The sequence below is a fragment of the Solea senegalensis genome, linkage group LG16 (assembly GCF_019176455.1).
Source record: "Solea senegalensis isolate Sse05_10M linkage group LG16, IFAPA_SoseM_1, whole genome shotgun sequence".
Lineage (NCBI taxonomy): Eukaryota > Metazoa > Chordata > Actinopteri > Pleuronectiformes > Soleidae > Solea > Solea senegalensis.
Window position 1 is genome coordinate 1757375 of NC_058036.1, and position 22197 is coordinate 1779571.

The 22197-nt window shown below is 42.1% G+C and overlaps 2 protein-coding genes across 3 annotated transcripts; both read right to left on the reverse strand.

Annotated features, from left to right (window-relative positions):
• Positions 1-4831: 4831 nt before the first annotated feature.
• On the reverse strand, positions 4832-9437 carry si:dkey-177p2.6 (uncharacterized protein LOC568712 homolog). Its single transcript, XM_044048040.1, has 2 exons — positions 9296-9437; positions 4832-7959 (listed from the first exon to the last, which is right to left on the reverse strand). Exon 2 carries the CDS (start codon positions 7953-7955, stop codon positions 7176-7178), a length of 780 nt encoding a protein of 259 aa, XP_043903975.1. The 5' UTR covers positions 7956-7959; positions 9296-9437; the 3' UTR covers positions 4832-7175.
• A 2149-nt stretch (positions 9438-11586) lies between these two features.
• Positions 11587-19030, reverse strand: cdca4 (cell division cycle associated 4). Of its 2 annotated transcripts, XM_044048039.1 has the most exons (3): positions 18869-19030; positions 15058-15195; positions 11587-14242 (listed from the first exon to the last, which is right to left on the reverse strand). In XM_044048039.1, the coding sequence occupies exon 3, from the start codon at positions 14231-14233 to the stop codon at positions 13277-13279; it is 957 nt and encodes a 318-aa protein (XP_043903974.1). In that variant the 5' UTR covers positions 14234-14242; positions 15058-15195; positions 18869-19030; the 3' UTR covers positions 11587-13276. The 2 variants fall into 2 exon arrangements, with proteins under 2 accessions (XP_043903974.1, XP_043903973.1); XM_044048038.1 differs by lacking the exon at positions 15058-15195.
• Positions 19031-22197: the final 3167 nt, after the last annotated feature.

Sequence of the window (22197 nt, forward strand, 5' to 3'; positions counted from 1 at the left end):
CCGTCCAACTGTCCAGCTGTCCTTCTGTCTCACAGTCAGTCAACAGGTCCTGAGAAACAACAACATACAAGAGTGAATTTGTTTCTGTGTGAAGGATGAATAATACCGCCTCAAATCCTTTACCACGTGAACGCGGGTGGGGGGGGGGTCACATCTCGGACCTGCACTTCAATCTTCACGGCAGTGGGCGGAGCTTAGAGATAATCAGACAAAAAGGAATCTGTTCTTCAGGGTCACATTCCTGCGAGTGTCCTCATCAGAGTCACAAGATGAGAAGTCCTTTTTTTTTTCTTCATCTGTGTCACTGTAAGTTCTCCCATGATGTCTCTGACCCCGCCTTTAAATGTTTCAATCACACCTTGTCCCGGCATTTATTCTTTATTTATTTATATTTAACATTTCAAAATACCAAAAAAACAAAACTTCACAGTTCCAGCTCCAGGGTTTTTGTTTTTTTTTGATCACCAAACCTCAGAGAGAAAATCAATGTCTCATGTGTCGTTGAGTCAAAGTTATGATCGATTTCATGACGCATATTTGTTTATGAATAAAACGGGACTTGAGAATAATTGTGCAGAAGTCACAAAAACCATTTTATTTTATTTTTGTCCTTAAAAACGAGCCGAGCAAACGATGAACTGTCACATGTTTCCCAAATTCCAATCCAACTGAGGACTTTTTGCTCAGGTGCGTTTGTATAGTTGGTGAAAATGAAGAACAACACGTTCTTATAGCCTCTGTACATAGTAACATAGTAATGGGAGCAGCCTAAATGGTCTGTATCTAATGGTTAAGATGTGGGGCCACATGTCATTGAGTGGGGAGGGGGCCCAGTTTGACACCTGGTGGTCAGGATTAAAACATTGCAAAGATTTGACAATCGTGTGAAAGACAGACTTTTATTTCAGTCTTGTGTGCCATCATGTTTAGCAGCAGCAGCAGCAGCAGCAGCAGCAGCAGCAGCAGCAGCAGCGGTGGTGGTGACTGTATTTCTTCAGTTCTGTGAGGTTTGTGCTGAGTCAGCACATTAAAGACGAGAAGAGGCCGGGGGCTTCACTGCAGCCGACGTGCGCCTGCAGAGAAACACTAAACCCCAGAGTGACGCAGCGCGGCTCTGTTACTGCTACTGTCCACCAACCACACCTTCACTGACTCTGTGCTGTGTCATCACACACACACACACACACGCACGCGCGCGGACACGTGTGTTTAAAGCTGGAGCAGTGGTTGTGTGTGCAGCAGTGCACGTGTTGCTCCTCCTCATGTGGCCACTCCCTGAAAAGGCAGCACCAACATCCGTGTGCTCCTCTGGAGTGAAATCAGAGTCCAACACGAGTGCAGGGGCAAAATCAAACACACTGCAGTAACAGGACACTCCACAGTCTGCAGCAGAGACACTGAATTAATGCTGATTCACGGGTCGATTCCGTCTGTCCTGTTTCTGTACCTTCATTTGTCCCACTGAGACATAAGTTCTCTTCTTCCAGGGAGTCCTGGTCCTGATCAGCAGCACAAATATGTACAAATAGTAGGAAGAATGAGACAATTTCAGATATAAAACTCACAACAGAATATAAAAGTTAGAAAAGAAAGAGATATAATAAAGTAAAGTGTACAGTGGAAGTCTACAGGCCATAACAACAAGATCCTTAATCCAAACCCTTCAAAGAGATTACATGTAAACAACATGTTTCCTTGTCTGTTTAAGAAACGACCAACCCACAGAGCATAGGAGGACAGAGCACTGAAATATTCTACTCAAGTCAAAGTGCCACTATTGACTACTACTACTACTATAGTGATTACATTTAACTGAAGTCGAAGTAAAAGTACTGAGTGAAAGTTACTTCTGGTTCTTGTGTCGCGCAAAAAAGAAAAGGGGACACAAATCTCACATGAACCGTGCTAACAAGTGCTAACAAATAAAATATGCAAACACATAATGTATCAACAGGGGTCAAAGGTCACCAACACTTTAACTGTCTCACTCACTCAGGGACCTGAATTAACGCCAATTCACCTGTCCTCATCATTTACCTGTCATCATTTACCTGTCCTCATCATTCACCTGTCCTTGTCATTCATTCCTCATCATTTACCTGTCATCATTTACCTGTCCTCTTCAATCACCTGTGCTCATCAATCACCTGTCATCATTTACCTGTCCTCTTCAATCACCTGTGCTCATCAATCACCTGTCCTTGTCATTCATTCACCTGTCTTCATCATTCACCTGTCCTCTTCAATCACCTGTGCTCATCAATCACCTGTCCTCTTCAATCACCTGTGCTAATCAATCACCTGTCCTTGTCATTCATTCACCTGTCTTCATCATTCACCTGTCCTCATCATTCACCTGTCCTCTTCAATCACCTGTGCTCATCATTCACCTGTCCTCTTCAATCACCTGTGCTCATCAATCACCTGCCCTCATCATTCATTCACCTGTCCTTATCGTTCACCTGCCCTCATCATTCATTCACCTGTCTGTCCTCTTCAATCACCTGTGCTCATCAATCACCTGCTCTCATCATTCATTCACCTGTCCTTATCGTTCACCTGTCCTCATCATTCAGTCACCTTTCCTCATCATTAATTTAACTGTCCTCATCATTCACCTGTCTTTGCCTGATTTATTTATTTTTATTTAATTTTATTTAACGTTTTTTTGCAGTAACTAAGTAACTAAGTGCAAGTAATTAAAAATGACCTTAAAAAGTACACAACAAACCTACTCCATTATAGTAACGTGAGTAAATGTAATTCATTACTTTCAAATCACATCACATCAGATTAGCATGATCTAACACTGGACAGTTCTCTTTCTCGCCTCTAGGGGAAAACATTTCTTCAAACCACAGAAGAAAACCTAGCTTTGGTTTCAGTAAATTGTCAGTGATGATGTTAATCTGTTCAGTCCACAGTTGTCGTCTCTGTGGAGCCTCGACTAATTACATTTGATCTGCAGCAGCAGACACGAGGGAAGACGTTTGTGGACAAAGTCAGAAAAACTAATCACAGACAGTCAATCGCTGTTTGATTAGATTATTTCTAATCTGTGGGACTTTTACAGGCGCACTATTACTGCTACGACGACACGTTTAAAATAAAGAAAAATACACCTTTTAAATAAATTTTTAATCTCAACAAATCAATCATTTTAAGTAACGTCCATGTTCTTTCTTCCTGTCCTCATCATAAATTCACCTGTCCTCGCCATTTATTCACCTGTCCACATCATTCATTCACCAGTTTTTCTATTTTTCTATCTTTTTTAACAGTTATTCCAGAGTTTTTCAGCTGTTTAAATGTGAATATTTTCTCGTCTAAAGGAATGGAAGAGGACGTTTGTCTGCAGATCATCTTTAGTTTAGTTTAGTTGTATAAAAAAAACAGTTTTCACCTGAAAATCCAAGTGAATAATCGACAGATTCCTCGATGATGAAAATAATGGTCGGTTAAACCTCGAGAATCAGGTTCAACAAACGCCACTGCGCTCGCTCTGAGAATTTGCACCGTCATTGTCACGTTCACACATCTGCTGTGTCACAAGAAGACCACCAGGGGGCAGCCTTGCCTTTCATTTCACTCCTCAGTCTCACGTGGGCGCGCACGTTGTTGCCCTGAACTGAGACTGAAAGGCTGGGAAAAAAAACTGCCTGTGACAAAACACGACGATGTCGAATAACAACAATAATTATTGATAAATCTGCTAAAATCCCTTTTTATATAAAAAAATAGATTTGAACAATTTAAAAAAAATATAATACAATTCACTCACGTGCCTGCTCACTTACAGCACATGTACACCAGGGGGAGACAAAAACGTGGGCCACAGAAAACAACAGTTTACTCCTGATTCCAGAGCCTTTAAGCAGAGGTCTCAAACACGAGGCCCGCGGCCCACATGCATAAATGGTACATTTAGGCCAAATATTATTGAAATGCATTTGTTTGTGGTTGTTCATCACCAATAATAAATAATAACGCAAACTAAAATTGAAAAAAAACTGTTTCGTTAACTGAAATCAAAGAAAAACTAGAGTTTAAAAAGAAAAACAAACTAACTGAAACTGAGTTGTGTTTAAAAAAACTAACACATTGTAGTGAACATTTTAATTTCATTTTCATTTTTTTTCTTAGTTCATATCGACATAAATCCAATTCCATCGTCTGAACACTGGCTAAATATAGAGTTGGCAAACACGGAAACAAAATGTGATTCTGGGAAAAATTCCCTGGTAGCTTCTTCTTTCAGGGGAAGTTTTCACCCGGGTAAATTTAGGTGGAAACACTCCGCTGTTCTCCTGTATACACCAGGGTGTGTGATTGGATTAATAATGATAATACTACTAATAATAATAATAAAGCCTGACAGTGAATGTTTTGCCTGCAGGACAAAACTCAGGGCGGTGACAGTCCAGGGCGATTTTCACGAGGCTGCTCATAAACCACATGACACCTCATTGTTAATGCATGGGCAGCGTGCAGCCGCGCTCTTCAGTGTCTCTGCTCGGAATATTCAGCAGAAACATGTTCATTACGTGTTATTATTTATTTATGTAACATCATAACAAAACCAGTGCGAGTGTGATGTCGTGTCACAGGAATAAAGACTCACACGTGTAGATATTTGTGTTGTTTTTTTTTACTGTATTATTCAATAAAATCTATAAAATATCCCACACACACACAAATACATTTCATTGTTAATGATCAGATCCTTCACTTACATTTATATCATAATTAACAGCTTTCATACATTTATAAATAACACACTGCAGCAGCAGGATTATGGTTTGTTTGACAAATCCAGCTGATCCACACACACACACACACAGACAAACAGTGAGAGTGTGTGTGTGTGTGTGTGTGTCTGTGCACAACCGTGAAGAACAAAAACAAGTTGTTGTTGAAGCAGCAGTGGGCTCCTCCCACGTCGCACGTGATTGGTCCGTGGCCTGAGTCCGGGCAAAACAAGCTCTGTGAACTCCTACTGAACGAGTGACGCAAGCCACCTCCTCCTCCTCCTCCTCTTCCTCCCTCCCTGTCAGCCTGTCAGGATGCATTAAGCTCATATGGCAGCAGTGTTCACAGAGCGTAGGGAACAAAAAAACAGGGCCAAGAAGAAGAAGAGGAAGAGTGAGGAGGAGCCACAGCAACACAGGACTCAGGTTCTAATCAATGACGGCCACAGATGACCTCAGCGCGACGTGAAAGTCCAGGTTCAGTAGTTTAAGGCACGTTGTTGTCGACGATCGATTGAAGACGAGAGGACGGGCAATTCTGGTCCGGATGATCAGTAACGGTGCGGTTTAAGGGGCTCACAGGAGCGTGAGGAGGTAGAACAGGAGTAACCGCGTCGCCTCCTCCTCTCTGGACAGTAGGGCTGTCACTGTCCGCTCAACGTTCAAATTTCACCGCCTTACGAATCACGACCTACAGCCAAAGAGTGCATCGCACGGTCTACGGTAATTACTAAGTGGTCCAGCAGAGGGCACTGTGGGCACGGCTTGACCTTTATCGAGACAGGTGATGTCTTAAAATGTGAATATGGACACATCAGTCACCAGAGCATGTAACCGACATCACACAGACTCATAGTGACTAATAACATCAGATTTCTTTGAGGAAGTGACAGCCCTTCTGTGCAGGAAGTTGAAGTTTTAGGTAGAAACACATGAAAAAAGAAATCACATGACTAAAGGCCATAAACAGGCGACTGTTGTCGTTTTACAATTCATGGACACGTGGCAAAGTTCAAAGGTCCTCAGACGACGTCCACAAAACTCTCTTTCACTCAGCCACCCACTCATTTACTCACTCACTCATTCACCCACTCGTTAATTCATTCGGAGTGGTGCGTGACCACGAGGAGGGAAGATCCTCTCTGAAAGCGTTGTTTTCAAACGGTCTCCTGTCGTGTGGATGTAGCCTGAGTCCACACTGAGCCGGGGTTACATTAATATTAAAAAACCCAACAAATTCATATTTTATGCTGAACACGAGCTGCCGACGACGAGTCACCGCTCACGTCGCCTTCGCGGTGAGATTCTCGTCAGTTTGCGACAAAACTGAAGCCACGCGGTTCATTTACATACAGACAGAGCACGAGTAATATCTGCTGCACTTTGTGCTTGATTTCCATTCATAAATAACAACAGCAACAATAAGAATAATAATAATAACAATAATAATAACACATAAAGGCATCAATGTTCATTTCCCATGATTGGAAGCTTATTTGGCTGGAAAATTCCCGCCAAAACGGATACAAAGATGGTCGAGTTTTTGGGTGATTTCTGATTTAAAGCTCCATCAACATGAAGAAGCGTTCAGTCCCAGTGTGAAGGGAAACACACACACACAGACAGACACACACACACACACACACACACCCTCTTAAGTAATTGAAGAGATTTCAATTAATAATCGACCCGTGACTGAACTGACGGCAGCTCAGGTTCCTGCTCTGTGAGCAAGTTTTCTTCATTTTCCTCAATAGAAACAGAGAAGTGTTGCAGAAGCACTAGAGGAATTTAAAGCTCCACTTTGAAATCAATTCAGGGAAAATCTGTTGTTAAAACACGGTTAAAAAAACAAAACCGTTCGGTCCAGTTCAAAACTTCCCGTCACAAATGCTGCAATTTTCTTTTGTCGCTTTGACAAATACTTTGAAACACAATGTGTTTTTGAAGATGCACACCAGTACTTCTGTGTTTAAAATACAATAATTCCTGCACTTAATGTTTCATTTTTTACATTCTTAAATAAATGATTGTCAGAAAATTGTTAAAAAAAATGTCTTGTTTGTAAAAAGGCGTCAAAAAAGGCAAATTTTCTCATCTGAGAGGCAAAAATCTGCATTTTTTGTTGACGTATGATGTAGTTTAAACATTGGTTACTAAACTTTTGTCTCATTGATTCTGTTTACTGCAGAAACAGAGCAAATGTGTCTTAAAGAGACATCAAAATTAAACTTCCAGTCTCAGAAAATACACATTTTCTGTGTAAATTGTAAAAATACTGCAAGATTTAAAGCAGATTTTCCAGGGAAAAATGTCAAGTGGAGCCTTAAACTACCTGCAGCGTCCGCGCTCGTCCGTCTTTGTTCCCCGTCTCCGTCAGAGTAGCTGCGTTCACACTTCACATGAGTGTGAAAATGTTTTTGGGGATCAGGACTTGACCAGAATCTCCATGATGTGGTCCAGATCGTTCAGGTCCATGAGACACGACTGGAGACTCGCCGGCGAGCCGTGAGCCGGCAGCCGCACTTTCACGTCCTCGTCGTCCGCCCACAGCGACATGCTGACGGGCCACGGCGAGCCCGTCGCCCAGGGAGACGCCGCGTCCGACGTCTCGTACATGGACGTGTCGATGTCCTCAAAGATGTCGTCCAGGGCCAGGTCGCCGAGGTAGCCCATGGCGTTTACCGCGTCGCTGAAGGCGCTGACCGTGGTGCTGGGCAGTGATTTCTGCCACTCGGGCAAACTGTCCACCTCCTGGGGCGAGAGCTCGGGCGGAGACAGGGGCAGGTCGTCCTCATCGCCCTCCAAACACCCGGGGCACGTAACGGGCATGTCGTCCATGAGGAGACAGGAGTCGGCGTGGACGCCTGGGCTGCGGTTTCCCGCCCCGTCGCTCCTCACGTCCTCCTGGAGCTGCCGGAGCGTGTTGATGAGCAGCACGGAGCGGCGGAGGCTCAGCTCCACGCCGACCTGGTAGCGCTGAAGCTTCTCCAAGCAGAGGCCGAGCACCAGCTGACGCTGCTGCAGGTGGTCGTCCCCGACCTCGTCCACCACGCTCTGCTGCTGCTGCTGGTGCTGCTGCTGCTGCTGCTGCTGCTGCTGCTGCTGCTGCTGCTTCTCCATCACAGCGGCAGGAGCAGCGGGGAGAACCTTGGCCTCCAGCTCCTCCAGGCAGCTCCGCTTCCGCTTCACGCCTCGACCCAACATCAGCCTTAATGGACACGTAAGAGTTCACAGTTATGATGTCATCAAGTCATCCAATTGGGGTTTTATCAACTCTTTTCAATCAACGTTTGCAGAAGGTAAACGTATATTGTTGTGTATTTTGGGTTGTAACAGGACCCGTAGTTGGCATGCACCTGTGCATGATGGGTAACCTTCACCTTCCTGTTGTTGTTGTTGTCAGAGTAGCCATATGCTAATCAGTTATGCCGTTATCAATAAACGTTTAACATTACGTGGTGGTCCGATAACTCATTGTTATATTTAGTAACACAACGGTGAAAGATATAACATATATATAGCTCAAACTGACGCCGCAAACTGAAGCAACAAAAATATTGTTCAAATTGTCCATTTCTTATGTATTTGTGTTTATGAAAAGAGTATTACATAATAATGATATTGATATTGTTCAGCCTACTGTTTTCATCATTAGTCGTGTCACATGAGCTAAGCATGTTTGACCATATTATCTGATTTTAAAACTATCACTTTAAGTGTGATAATTTAACCAAAATATTGGCTGAAAAACTGTAATTACAATACATTTAAAAAGACAAACCAGATAATCTAAAACAATCAATATAAAAGGCTTGTTGTTAGTAGCTTGATTTTACTACTTTGGTTACTACCTACGACTTTTTGGTGTTAGAAATCATGTTTTTTATTTGGATTTAATTCAATAAATCACCTATTTACTCCGTCTCTTCGAGGCACAAGTCAACAGTAAGCACTTGTCTGTCTGAACAATCACTTTACATTCAGCAGCAACTAAATAACCATTAAAACATGAAAGAAGGAAAGAAACACATCTGTTTTGACTGAAAATGTGCAGTTACCAGAGTGAATGTGAGAGACTATTTTTCTATTTCAGACATTTTACATAAGCGAGCATTTCAGCTGTTACAGTATGAGTCACAGACTGACTCTCCTGCAGACTAAGACACTTTACTCATCATCCATGCAGACATTAGTAACACACATCACTGAGTCTGTCCGCCTCGTTTTCAATTCTAACAAATAATCACGCATAAAAACCAAGTTTAATGACAGTTTAGCCCCACGTGAGGCGACTACAACTGGTTTAATACAGACCATGTTTAATATCGGATTGGATTCAACAACTTTGAAACGTTTGAATTCATTAGAAATAGATATTTTAACCATGTTATGTACTTCTTTTGCCCAAATCAACTGAACCCCCTTTAACGGTGCCCGGACTTCAGTGGGAAAAACCAAACCCCAAGTTTAAATGTGTGTGGGGGGGACTTGACCGGCATTTACTTAAAAGAGAATAGTAAATAAAAGGAGAGGAGTAAACCAACCTTACGTGTCCGTGGATAGTGTCATTAAAGTGTCCAAACTCCCGTGGATTCGCTCGGTTGTCGCTGTGTCCCTGCGCCGTGGAGTCTCGCTCTGTGATCAGGAATGTTCCGTGACCGTCGCTTCGTCCACAGCAGCAGCTGGAGAACAGGGACAGGGGGCGGGGCCAAGCGGCGGCAGCAGCCGAGCGTCGCTTCTGATTGGTGGACGCGGCCGCAGCTCAAGCCCCCGCCTTCGCCACTCACGGGGCAACGAATGTGCGGACGGCTGTTCCGACACGAAGCTGCTGCTGCGTTCACGGGCGTCACTTAAAAGTCATGCACTTCTATTCAGAGCACACGTGCGAGGCGAAAGAGCGACATTTTACGATAAGATAACGAACGTTTGAGTTTTACCCGAGTGTTATCACGTCTTTGTAAGTGGTATTGTTGTTGTTTTTTAAAGTTAAAGCCACTTTTTCTGTAAAACAACCTATGACCGGACACTGTGTCCGGTACTGCTTTATCTCATAGCTAGGTAGCCTTATTCTGGCGTGACACTGAACTAACGCTCCTTGCACCAAAGTCCATAGAGAAATGTATAGATTGTTTAATCACAGCACATGACTGGAGCTGCCTCCAACAGTAACTGCAAACGTTGTTATTTCGGTGTGTGAAATCCTCTGCTCGGATTTACCAAAAATGGCACAAACTGTCTAAACAAAGCAGCTGTTGACCAGCAGCTCCTGTATCCCTGTGAGCTAAAGTCACTGATATTCTCTGTGGACTTTGGTGCTGGAGGGCGATCGCTCTACAAACGTCAGTTTTCCTGTCAGAACAGGCCTGACCTCTAACCTGGGAACCACTATTATATAACTAATAAGCCACATGAAAAGTATTTTAACTTTAATGCTTTAAAGTTTTTTTTTCTGCAGAGGTATTTGAATCAAACGGAATACACACATCAAACCTGGTAATTATGAACAAAATACTTTGATAGGGAGGAAAATGACTTAAAAACTGTCCAAGTTCACTCTTTAATTACAAATAGACCACCAAATGTGCTGTTGTAAGAAGAAGAAAAATCATAATGTTAATACTGATTAACATTACATTAAATACTGATTTAAACAGTTGATGTATTTTGCAAGTGTTGTGGCATATGATAATATATATATAATATAATTTCTTTTAGGTTTCCTATTAAACAGAGGAAACCTTAATTTCTTGCGTATCAAAGCAATATAATAACAATCAGTGGTAAAAATGTCCCGAAGCAGCAGCGAGCACCTGAACGCATCGCTTTAAAGAGACAGGTGACTCAGAAAGGAAGAGGCAGGGCGGAAGTGACGGAAATGAGTAGGAGGAGGGCAAACACCAAATAAGGAAATACTTCTTCATTCACGTTTTTTTTCCTTTTTCCTCTCTTCCTCCTGAACCTGTCACATTTACACTTCTCCATTCCTCTTCTTTTTTTTTTCCCTCCCCCTGAACACAAAGTAAACATTCACAAAGCGCTGCATTCACTGTCAGCTGACCTCCATTTCGTGGTGTTTTTAAAGAATATTGTCATAATAGTAGTGGCAAAAATACAAGCAAATATCCCACCCTTTTAATCAACACAATTCCTAGTTTTGTCACAGGTTTGTCAGCGCCTGCCTCACTGTTGTACGATGACGTGACAATAGTCTCTTTCTCTGATGAGTCGCTTCTTTCTTTCTTTCTTTTCCTCAGGCTGCCTTTTTGCTGAGTCACCCAGAGCCTATTAATCTTTAACTATAGGCCAACCAAAGAGCGGGCGGAGGGCCAACACGCAGAGTGAGCTACAAGATTTTATTTTTTAAATGCACAAATACCTCGTGACTAATTCAGCTTTCATGCCTTTTTGTGAAACAACGGTTTGATTTGCTTCATATTTATCAATCTCGACGACCAGAACATTTAACCTGGGGTTCAATTAAACTTCAAAGCACACACTCCAACATCAACGTGAGCATGTGAGGTCAAAGGTCGCTCTACCACGGAGTCACGTTTGATTCTTTTGCATTTTTTGCTTCTATTTTACATCCCTGCAAAGGGACATGTACGGATTCACAGGCTTTACGCGGTTTCCTTTGCAGTGGATATGCAAATCCTTAAAGGAACAGTTACGTTTTTGGTCAGTAGAAGCTGCCTATCAGTAAAAATGAAGCAGGGAACATGCTCTTAAAAAGATGTTCACACAGAAACACAACAAAATGACACCACACACAGTTTATAGTTGCACCTTTTATTATAAAAAATATTTACAAAGATGCTACAATGTTTTTTTTTCCTTAATATAAAAAAATGCATACATTTTACAACGGTAATTAGTCTTTGAAGTTTCTAGCTCCCATTCAGACCAGAGTGACATCCTTCAGGAGTGTTGCGGTAAGGTATTAAGCGTGTCGTAATACTGTATTTTATTCAATACATTTTGTTTGCCTGAGTTAATCTCTTCATCACGTTAAGGAACAATTTTGAAAAATGCATTGGATTTTTCCACATCTTGAGGAGAAAAGGCAACTGTTTGCATAAAGGAATTAAAGGACATTGGAGTCGTATACAATCATTTTTTTGAAACGCGTATGACAGAGCTGCATAGTGATTTGAATAGTAACCCGGTTGTTGTTATTACTTTTAATATTTTTATTTTTTTTAATGTGAGGAATAAATAGGTACTGCATTCAAAATGAAGGGGCGAAATTTGGATAAATATAATTTCATCGGGGCCAATGAAGTCGATATGGCATGTCTGTACCTAGATATAATAAATACAATAAATAAAAACAACAATAAATTAGATGGGTTAACAGAGAAGAACTCTTCGTTTGTCGTTCAGACAAACGGGAGAAAGAAATATGGCTTGTTGATGCAGCTTTCAGTCCGGGGGTTTCTCCAAACGCTTCAGGGAGAAGCTGCTGTTTATTGTTGTTAAGATTCTCAGATGTGTAAAGACGTTAAAGGGGCAGGAAACTTACGTGAAATTTGCCGTCGTGGTGAATGTAAACTTTCCGCAAAGGGCAGACAAATCTTAACCAGCGCACATGTGTGTTTTTTGGTGGTTAGCGGTAAATTCCCTGCCCGACGTAAAGCTTTAGAGGAAAATGAAGGAACAGCGCCGATAAAGGTGTGTGACGATGCCAGAGTCCTGACAGCGGTTACAGTTGACTTATTCTTTTTACCAAACCATTGGGAAGACACCGTCTCAAGTCTGGCTACATTAAAATTTTAAAAATCGCCTGGGAGGGGACAAAAAAAAACAATAATAATAATATCAAATGATACTTGCAAAATCCCCCCAGCTGTATAATGCAAAAAATATATTTCTATATACACATACGTACATATACATATATTCCATTCATAATTGCTCAAATCTTTAGGAAAATATGCATTGATTCATAGATTTGGATTTACAATTTGTTCTGGTTTTTCTGGTGTGTGTGTATGTAGTGTGATGAATTGTTCCTCAGTCCATGTAACAATAAATAGAAAATGGACAAAATAAAAATAAAAAATAAACGGCAGAGTGCGACCAGGAGGAGCTAGTTATGACAGAATGAATGACAGACGAAAACATGGAAAATACGTAAATAAGAATGCATCATGGTATAGGTAATTATCTTTGCCTTCTCACAGACAACTGTCCAGTTTTGGGGAAAAAGTGGGAAACGAACTGCGGCGCACGTGAATCCCCAAGTTTACCAATTTCACCCTTTTCAACGTCCAACGTTATTCGATTTCGTCAATAAAACATGAAGCTGCCGACTCGTCAACATGGCCGTTGGGAGAATAACTAAATCTCTTACAAACAGCCCATCCCAAAAAATCTACGCGGCTCGCTGTGACTTTCCCAATTCGCCCCCAAAACCGCCAACAGCGTCCGTGTGTAACAATACCACAAACAGAACATGCACGTGTGCTGTGCATAGTCTGGAAAGAGTCTGTGGGATCAGGACAGGCCAGAGGAAATGTTCTGTTTCAAGATCCCACTATGATCTCCATGATGTGGTCCAGTTCATTCAGGTCCGACCTGCAGCTGGAGCTGGAGCTCAGAGCCGTGGGCCCATGAGAAGAAAGGCTCTCCAGCAGGTCATAAGGCCCCATCTTGGGCGAGCTCTGCATTCCTGTCAGCACCGTGTCGAGGTCATAGTAGGACGGGTCCACGTCTGAAAACAGTTCCTCCAGCGCAGGGTCAGGGGGCGGCGCCGGGTGCTTGATCTCAAAGGTCCCAAAAACCTGCTCCCCTGTCCTGGAGTCTCCACTCAGGTGGTCCCGCTCGACCTCCTCTCCCTCCGACACACACTCCTCGCTGTCCTCCTCCTCCTCCTCCTCCTCTTCGTCCTCGCACTCCATGTCGTCTTCTTCCTCTTCCCAGCAGGGCCCCATCCCAAAGGGTCCTGCCAAGTACGACGCCGAGGACATCTGAGGGGAGACCGGGGACAAGGTGGACATGGTGACCTCCGTCTCCACCTCTCCCTCCATCACCACCTCCTCAGCGTGGTAGCCTTCGTCCAGACCGACCACCGAGTAGGGCTTCGGGCTCTGGCCGGCCTGTGCTGCCGCCGCGTCTGTCTGCCGGCACAGCACCTCGGTGGCCACCAGGCGGTCGGTGGGACACTGGGCAGCAGCCAGGGCCTGCGTCATGATCTGCCAGGTGCCGTCCTGGGTCATCTCCTCCTGGATCTGCCGCACCGTGTTGGCGATGAGCACCGAGCGGCACAGGTTGGGCTCCACCAGCATGTGGCAGAGCTGCAGCTTGATCAGCGACATGTCAAGCAGCGACTGCCGCTGTAGGCTGTACGAGGACGACAGCGTCCGAGCCGCCGCCGCCGCTGCCACCGCCGCCGCAGATGATGGCGCCTGGGCCTGCTCGCCACTGGAGACCGGCTCCTCCGCGGAGTCTGAGAACTTGCGCTTGGTGCCCTTCGGGAACATGTTGTCTATCTGCGATGATGGTGAGGAAACAGAGACACAGTCAAACACCAGACACCGAAACATTTAACTGAGCTTATATTACATTATCACACTGAAAAACACATCAAATGTCTACTGATTTTCACTAGCTGTGGTGATTGTGAAAAGAAGAAGTTATGTAAATGTGTGATTTTTAATGACTTATGTGGTGAAGGGCTGTCACTTTTCATCTGCACAGAATACCAAATACAGGGAGGAACTTTTAAAAAAAACTACCGGAGATCTAAATATACAACCGAGAACCACCTTCCTATATTCAACCTCTTTGTAACCCAGTGATCTCAGAGGCGACTCTTCCATTTCTGCGTACGCGCATCTAGTTGCAGTACTGCACAACTAATCGACAAATTATTCAGCAACAATTTTGATAATAGGTTGACTGATTTGAGTATAAGTATACGAGCATAGCAGGTTTTAAATATGAACACTGTGGGTTTTTTGTTGGGGCATGTATGCCCATGCTGGAATGACAAAAAAAAAAAAAGGTTTGAAATCCATTTTGAATGTCATCTTGGCCCATTAGAAAAATATATAGTATTTTGTTTGGTTATTTGTTTTGTAAAACACATGCACATCGCTCAAATGCAATTTTAAGAGAGAAAAAATGACAGCCCTTATGTGGTGTAATGTGTGTGTGTGTGTGTGGACGTGAGGAAGTTAGCGCTAAAATCTGCTCAACGGCAGCTGTGACTTTAAAACTAAGCTCTACAAGTCTCTATGCACTATACAGTAAACAGTAAATAGTTTGTTGTAGTTGTTGTTTTTTTTCTTAAAGTTTGCTCTACCTTTCCTGTTGAGAGGCACAGGCAATAGCAATGCAGCTTGGTCCCGGCTGCAGCGCTTCAAGTACTTTTGTACGAGCGACAAGCAGCTTTTGTTCAGCACCATTTCTGCCCATTTTAGGCCAGTCTGAGGCAAGACTCCTGCTGGGCGGAACAACCACACTTTTAACAGACCACCGAGCCACCGAAAATAGCATGGTTACCAACTAAAGACGGACGCTGCATCAAAGTAAGCACAGACTAGACAAACCTTTGTCAGGAGGAAGAAAAAAACAACAGCACACAAGTTACATGATCAGTGACATTTTCTGTCCCAGTGCCACCTGTGATCAAAAAAATAGGAGTTCCTAATCAATAAGGTGCTTTTAAGGGGGGGTAAAGGTGATATGAAAAGTAACAGCATTCACAATATTCACAAAACAGTGCAAATAACCACTAGTATTTACAGGGGATATCAGGTTTCCAGGTTTACGCACGCACGCCACACTTCAAAAACCAGTAGAACAAGATTTCCACTTTCTCTTCACTGAGGAGGGGAAGAAAAAATAGAGTCAACTTCCTTATTACACACCACTTGGTATACACAAATGTCTTAAAAGGAAGTGAACAACACTGACAGTAAAGGCCCTCCGACTCCAAAAAATGAATGGGATGCACGTTAAACAGGAGAGTGAGCTCTGAACAGCAGCTTGTGGCATTTAATTTTCCATCAGACAGGGGAAAAAAATGTGTGTGTGCAGTGTCCGGCTGGGTCTGTGTGTGTGTGTGTGTAAAAACCTGTGGGCAGGGCATTTGGGTGAATGACTCCACTTTCTTCCATTTTCTATGACTGATACATTAGTTAAAAAAAGAAGAAAGTCACAAAAAAGATTAATAGATATTGGGACTCAAAATTTTAAAACAAACAGCAAAGAGTTGTTAACAGTTTTACAAAAATGGCCCACTTTTCTGTGGAAACTAAATGCTCTGAGAAACTGTGGTTATTGTCACAATTCATCTGCAAACCGACAAGGCAGAATATGCTTTTAATCTTCAACGACAAAACAACTGAAAGCCAATAATCTGTGCAAATTATACAGAATTTCAAAATGAAAACATAATGCACTCAGATTTTGCAGCTAAAGAAAAACCCTGGTGTGACAACTAAACACCACATACTTTCATTCAGTCAAATTATAAATGACATCAAGAGTGATTTCTAGTTCACCAAGAACTGACTTAGAAGAGTTGCTGAGCTTCTCTGAGACAGACAGAGATGATTTCATAACAGCTGCCGTCTTCACCTGACTGATCAGATGATTGAACTACATCCACACCACATTTTAAGAGATTTTACAGTCCACACCAAACAAAGACGTGTGTATCTAAAAGACACTGATTGTTCGGGAGTCGGGAGTTCTTTGAGTCCTCGCTTTCAAGCAAAAGAAAAATGCAGAGTAACATTTCCTGACAGTGGACAAAATAGGGGAAAAAAGGTCATGTATGAAGACGCCTGGAGATCTAAAATACAAAAGAGTGAGAAATCAATTATAGACACATGTCTTCCTTGTGTTGTGCATTTGTGCGGGGCCCCTGTTAAATAAGAAACACTAGAGAGCACTATCTCACTGCAGACAAAAAACAACAAGGTGTCAAAATTCAAATATGATTTTGATTTGATACAACCTGAGAGAAGGCACAATTTTTTTTGTTAAAAAGCATAATACACAGGAGATAAAACAGATTTGGACACGAGATATATATATATGTTTTTTGCAAATATATAAATGAACGTTTTAGAACACCCAATAGTTTGTCATTTTGAGGATAAATCTCCAAGATTTTAAATTAAACGAATAATTAATAACATTAGCTTTACATGATATTTTAATTAAAAATAAGACAAAATAATAAATGTATTCTTTTTTTTATATCAAGGTCATCAAGCATCCACAGCAGACAAATACTACATCAAATGCAATGTGCATTTTTGTAAGTCAACCATATTTACTACAGCTGCATACGTTGTATATTAATAACCATAATTTCAATTAATGCTCCTGTGATTAATGCTCACAGGAGTGCAGCTAAACAATTATTTTACATTCATATTTTTTGTATACCTTTGTTTAATTTATCAAAAAAGCGCCAATACTTTTATCATATTTTCTGAGGGCTGACGCTGTAAGTCTGAAATTGACAGAAAGAGGCTAACAGATTATTTTGATAATTAATAGTTTCAATGAGTAATTCTAATTGTGCGGGTTTGTTTGATTGTGATTGACGGTCACAGTAATCACCTTGATCTCAGGTTGCATTGTGCATTTTCTCCACCACAAGTACTCAAAAAATTCCAAATCAATTCAATGATTGATTACTTGTTTTCCTATTTATTAGGACATAATACCCACCAATTTTCCAGAACAGCATCCTTTTGGACAAAATACTAAAAAACACAGTACATGGCCACATCAAACATTTTAAATGACACTCATTTCTAGCATAATTCTTAATGTATATCAATAACATACGTGGCATATTGGTTCTAGATTATTACAGTGAATGAGCGTTTGTTAATTTAGCTTGATCCAATCCAAAACAAGCTATTTGAGGGTGAATGCCACATTTGTACATATACATGTACCATTGGCATTAAATTGTTAATACTGGGTGAAATTGAGCATGAAAACTGTAAAATTGAATTGCACATGGATTGAACTACTACGAACGAAGTTTCAGTGTTTATTTACTCAAAGGGGGATTAAAAGAGCTTTACGTTGCCTGCTATAGATGCTCAACTGGCATGACTGAGTTCAGGATTGTTTCAAAAATAACACAACAACATAACATTAAATGTTACGCCATGACAGTGAACGTGATCATAAGATTTAACACCAAAATGTTGACTATATGGTGTTCAAAAAAACCTGTGACGAGCACAAACCAGGAAATGAGTAATCATGGTTAAAAAAAAGCATGAACCTGCCTGAAATTACAAACACCACTCGAGTCAAATACTAGTGTGATACACAGTGATTAAAAGATTTTTTAGATATTTCAGTATAAACCATTGTTAGGTTTATAGTAACACAGTGTGTGTGTCGTTTCAATACTAGGAGCCAGAAGCCAAACAAGATGCAGCCTCGCTTTACGTCAATGGCTCCTAACACGACCCATCCCCCACTGCACACACTGGGAACCAGCACTAACATTTTAGCTCCGTGCTAAATTAATAATTCAACTTGAAAACACGGTGGTGCTGATTTGAACGCTTCCCAACCATCAACACATTGTCTTCACCGCCGTCAGCGGCGCGAACGAGTCGGTAAACCCGTCCAAGAGCTGCGGCTCGGGGCCGCTGGCCGTCACTGCCGCATGCTTTGTCTTTTCAGCATCAGAGCCACCGAGCGACAATGAGGCCATTTTGCGCTAGTAGCTAATGGCTAACCGGCTAGCTGTGCTAAGCTATGCTACGGAGCTGCCGCTACTGGCTAACCGGGTTAAATATGTCGACTCAGACGGAAAAAATAGTGCCTCCATGGGGGCAACAAATTAATTGGCACTCGTTCCATTTTGGTGAAATGTTGTGATTCCGTTTTACCGCCCCCCATAGCTAAAAAATAAAATAAAAGAATGCTAGCAAGCTAATTAGCCAAAAAAGCGCCCACCCATCCTCCGCGGTGCTTCCTCCCTCTCGAGCCGAAAACAAGAGTTTTCACAGCGGCTCGGCTCTTTTAAGTTCCCCAAAAAACAACAAACCGCCGCCCGGTCGAAACCTCTACCACCGAGCCTGTCTCTGTTTGTTTATTTTTGTGTGAGTGCGTGAAGTCCTCACCTGGTGTTTGTGTTATTTTATTCCCGTCTGGCTCATAGGATCGACGGCAGGGAAAGCGGAGATCAGGTTCAGATGAGATCATTCATGCCACGGCTTCAAAAACTGAACTACCTCCTCTGTCTGTTCTCCTGCTGCTGCTGCCGCTGCCGCTGAGGAGGAGGAGGAGGGAGAGCAGAGGGGGGAGGAGGAGGGGGAGCGAGAGAGAGAGAGAGAAAGAGAGCAGGGGGGAGGAGGAGCCGAAAAAAAGCTGCAGCCATATGCCTGGGATTCCTCTCTAATCATTTTTTCCCCCTGCTTTTCTCTCCCACTGATGCTTTAATGTGAAAAATATGGCTGCTGTCAAGAACGTGAAACAAAACAAAAGTCAGACATGGATTTAGATTCCGTACAACACACATTTATTTAGCTCTGTATATGCATTCAAGGAATGTCTGTCTTTTAATCGCATTAAACTATCCAACGGCTCGCTTGAGAGACTTCAAACTTGGCCGGTGACTTAGTAATATCGCCGGCATGTACAGTGCCGAATTTGACGGTATTTGAACGGAAAAAGCACAAGTGTTATCCGTAAAAATGCGACATATACGGCAAAAAGAGTCGCTTCCAAGAGGTTCAATGGTGCCCCCTATAGTCCAAGCTCTCAATCACACCTGCAATCACAGCAGGAAGGCCCGAAATTCCATCTCTTGCACAGCCCCTCCATCAACAAAGGTCGTACGTTCGTAAGTAGTGAATCGGTAATGTTTCCTTTGATCAACGTAATCAAAGGGGGCACTGTTTGTAGGACAACTTTGATCTGAACTTTGACCTGCGATTATGGACTTCAAAATGTGATTGTGAACTTTGAACTGTGGAGGGCAGTGTTGCACCTCTTGGTGGACAGCCTGCCAGAATTTGCGAGAAGAAGTATGTTATGCATGGGTGTATAATTGCTTTAAAACAAAAGTTGTCTGCTTTTCGTAGCCAAAGAATAAGCCTGTTTGTACAGGGCCTTGCTTTACAAGGGCCGCCATCTTGTGCTGCCATCTTAGCCAAAACAGCCAGATTTTTGCGTGTTTTACGTAGCTTCAATTACAGGCAGTGGCGCGCACAGGTAGACACTAGGTGGTGCTATAGCACCTGCCGTTGCCCTCTGGACCAAGCAAGTGCCCTTTTGAAAGTCTGTTGTTATTTTAAACAGTGTATGTGGCCCATGCTGACATGATCATCTATACATTCTCGATGATTAAAGCATGTGACAATATTGCCCCAATTAATATGCCACCCCTCCTCCTCCGCCGCACACACCTCTCTTGATAGGGTTGTCAACGTGAATGCGCAGAGTGGGCACAAATGGAGGCGCGTTGCAGCAGCAGTGCACACCTGTAGCCCGCACACACCTGCTCTGAAGTTTAGAGTGGCAATGCACACTCTTCACTCACTCATGACACTTTGTACAACAGTTCTGACACCTTTAGTTCTTAACATGTTGACATAAATAAATATGTAATTACATTGAACATGTGCCACAGTGCCTGTAATGTTTTTTTATTATAATCTCTCACTGCTATAATAAGGCAGCCGATAGTTCCACATGCCACACAAAGTGCCCTTATTTTTCACTGAGCACCTGCCCCCCAAATTGTCTGTGCACGCCACTGGTTACAGGCTTCAAACTTGGCAGGTGTGTGCAGTGCCGACTTTGACATTGTTTGGATGAGAAATGCAAGTGATACTGGTTGAAATGTGACAGCAATATTGCATTAAAATAATAATCAATTACCAATAAATAGTTTTATGTACCGTATACATGCAATTACAAAGAATCTCCAAGACCATCTGTGTTGACCAAGAGTGCTCTTTCCTTAGAAAATATAAAAATAAATACATAGAAATAAAATAATTTCATTGTTCAGAAAATGTTGAAAAATGATTGGTGTTTACCAAACCTGAAAATTCTAAAGTTCCCCGAAGTCTTGTTTTGTCCACAAACCAAAGCCAATCCGTTTGAATGATTTCTTTGTTATATTGAGCGACAAAACCAGGTAATATTCACATTCAAGAGGCTACAAAATCAGAGAAAGACACAGCTTAAATGAATAATAATAATAATAATAATAATAAATGTGATAATCACAGTGTTGTTGTTTTGATGTGAAAGTGAAAAGGTTTTTTCAAGAGCCACAAAACACTGCGTCACTAAAGTTTCTGTTCTTCTTTTCCTCTGTGTTTCAGAGGACGTTTTACAGAATTCTTTCGTATTGTTATTAGTGCTGTGTCATGTAAAATAAAAAGCAAGCATGTGACATTTAAATGAACATTATTTTAAGGTCTACCAGGTGACCTCCCTGCTCTTACTTCATTCTGAATCTGATAGAAACGCCTGCCGCCAATATCCTCATCTCATAAAATATTTAGTTTATGCTTTTTGATTTTGCAAACTTTTGACTTGAAAGATTGTTCTCAGTAACAAGCAGGGGTTTGGTTTGCTCATAAAGGTGAAGGTGAAGAGGAAATGATTCAGTTGTGTACCACCTTTCAAAGTTTTACCTTGTGTGAGTGTTTACACTCCTCAGAGGATCTACATTCTGCTGGTGGTTTATTTGGTTAGGGCTCATACGCACTAGAACAGGTTTTTTATTGTATTAGCTTTTTATCCACATGGAAGCAGCGTTTCTCCAATTTTTGGTGTCTTTCTATGACACAGTGTTACAGCACTATGTACAGTACACTACAGTGTTTAGAGTCATTCGGGGGGGTTGAAGATATTTGTTATTCATGTAAAAGTTTTTAAGAACAAAAAAGACACATAACACAAAGAAAGTTTTGTTTCCACAGTGATAAGGCTTGATACAAAGTTTGTCCTCCCCTTTCAGGAAGGATATATTTAAACTGTCTGAAATTGTTGAAATGCGGATTGACAGATTAGAGCTATGGAGGGCAGCATTATTTTTATCATCATTATTTTTAGGAGAAGAATTGTATATGAAAAGTGCTGATTCAGGTGATCATTTTTATTTTGCCTAAGGTGGACCATGTGACCAAAAGGCTGAGTCGACAACTTCTTCGACATTGCATTGCAAGTTACCTTCCACGTCTGTTCTATACTTTAACTCCTACTGCACATGTATTCTTACACGGTGACTCACGACCCACAACGGTGTCCGTCATCTCAGGAGACTGTGTTTGAAAACATGGGTTCAGAATCTCTGCATTATAGTTTGGTAAACTAGTGGCCACCAAACAGCATCTTGTGTATGGGCCCCCACAAAGCTGGAAACAGCCCTGAGCTCGATGATTGTTATGGGTCACTGCATTGATCTTGGATCTCAGTGGAAGTAGTTGAACAT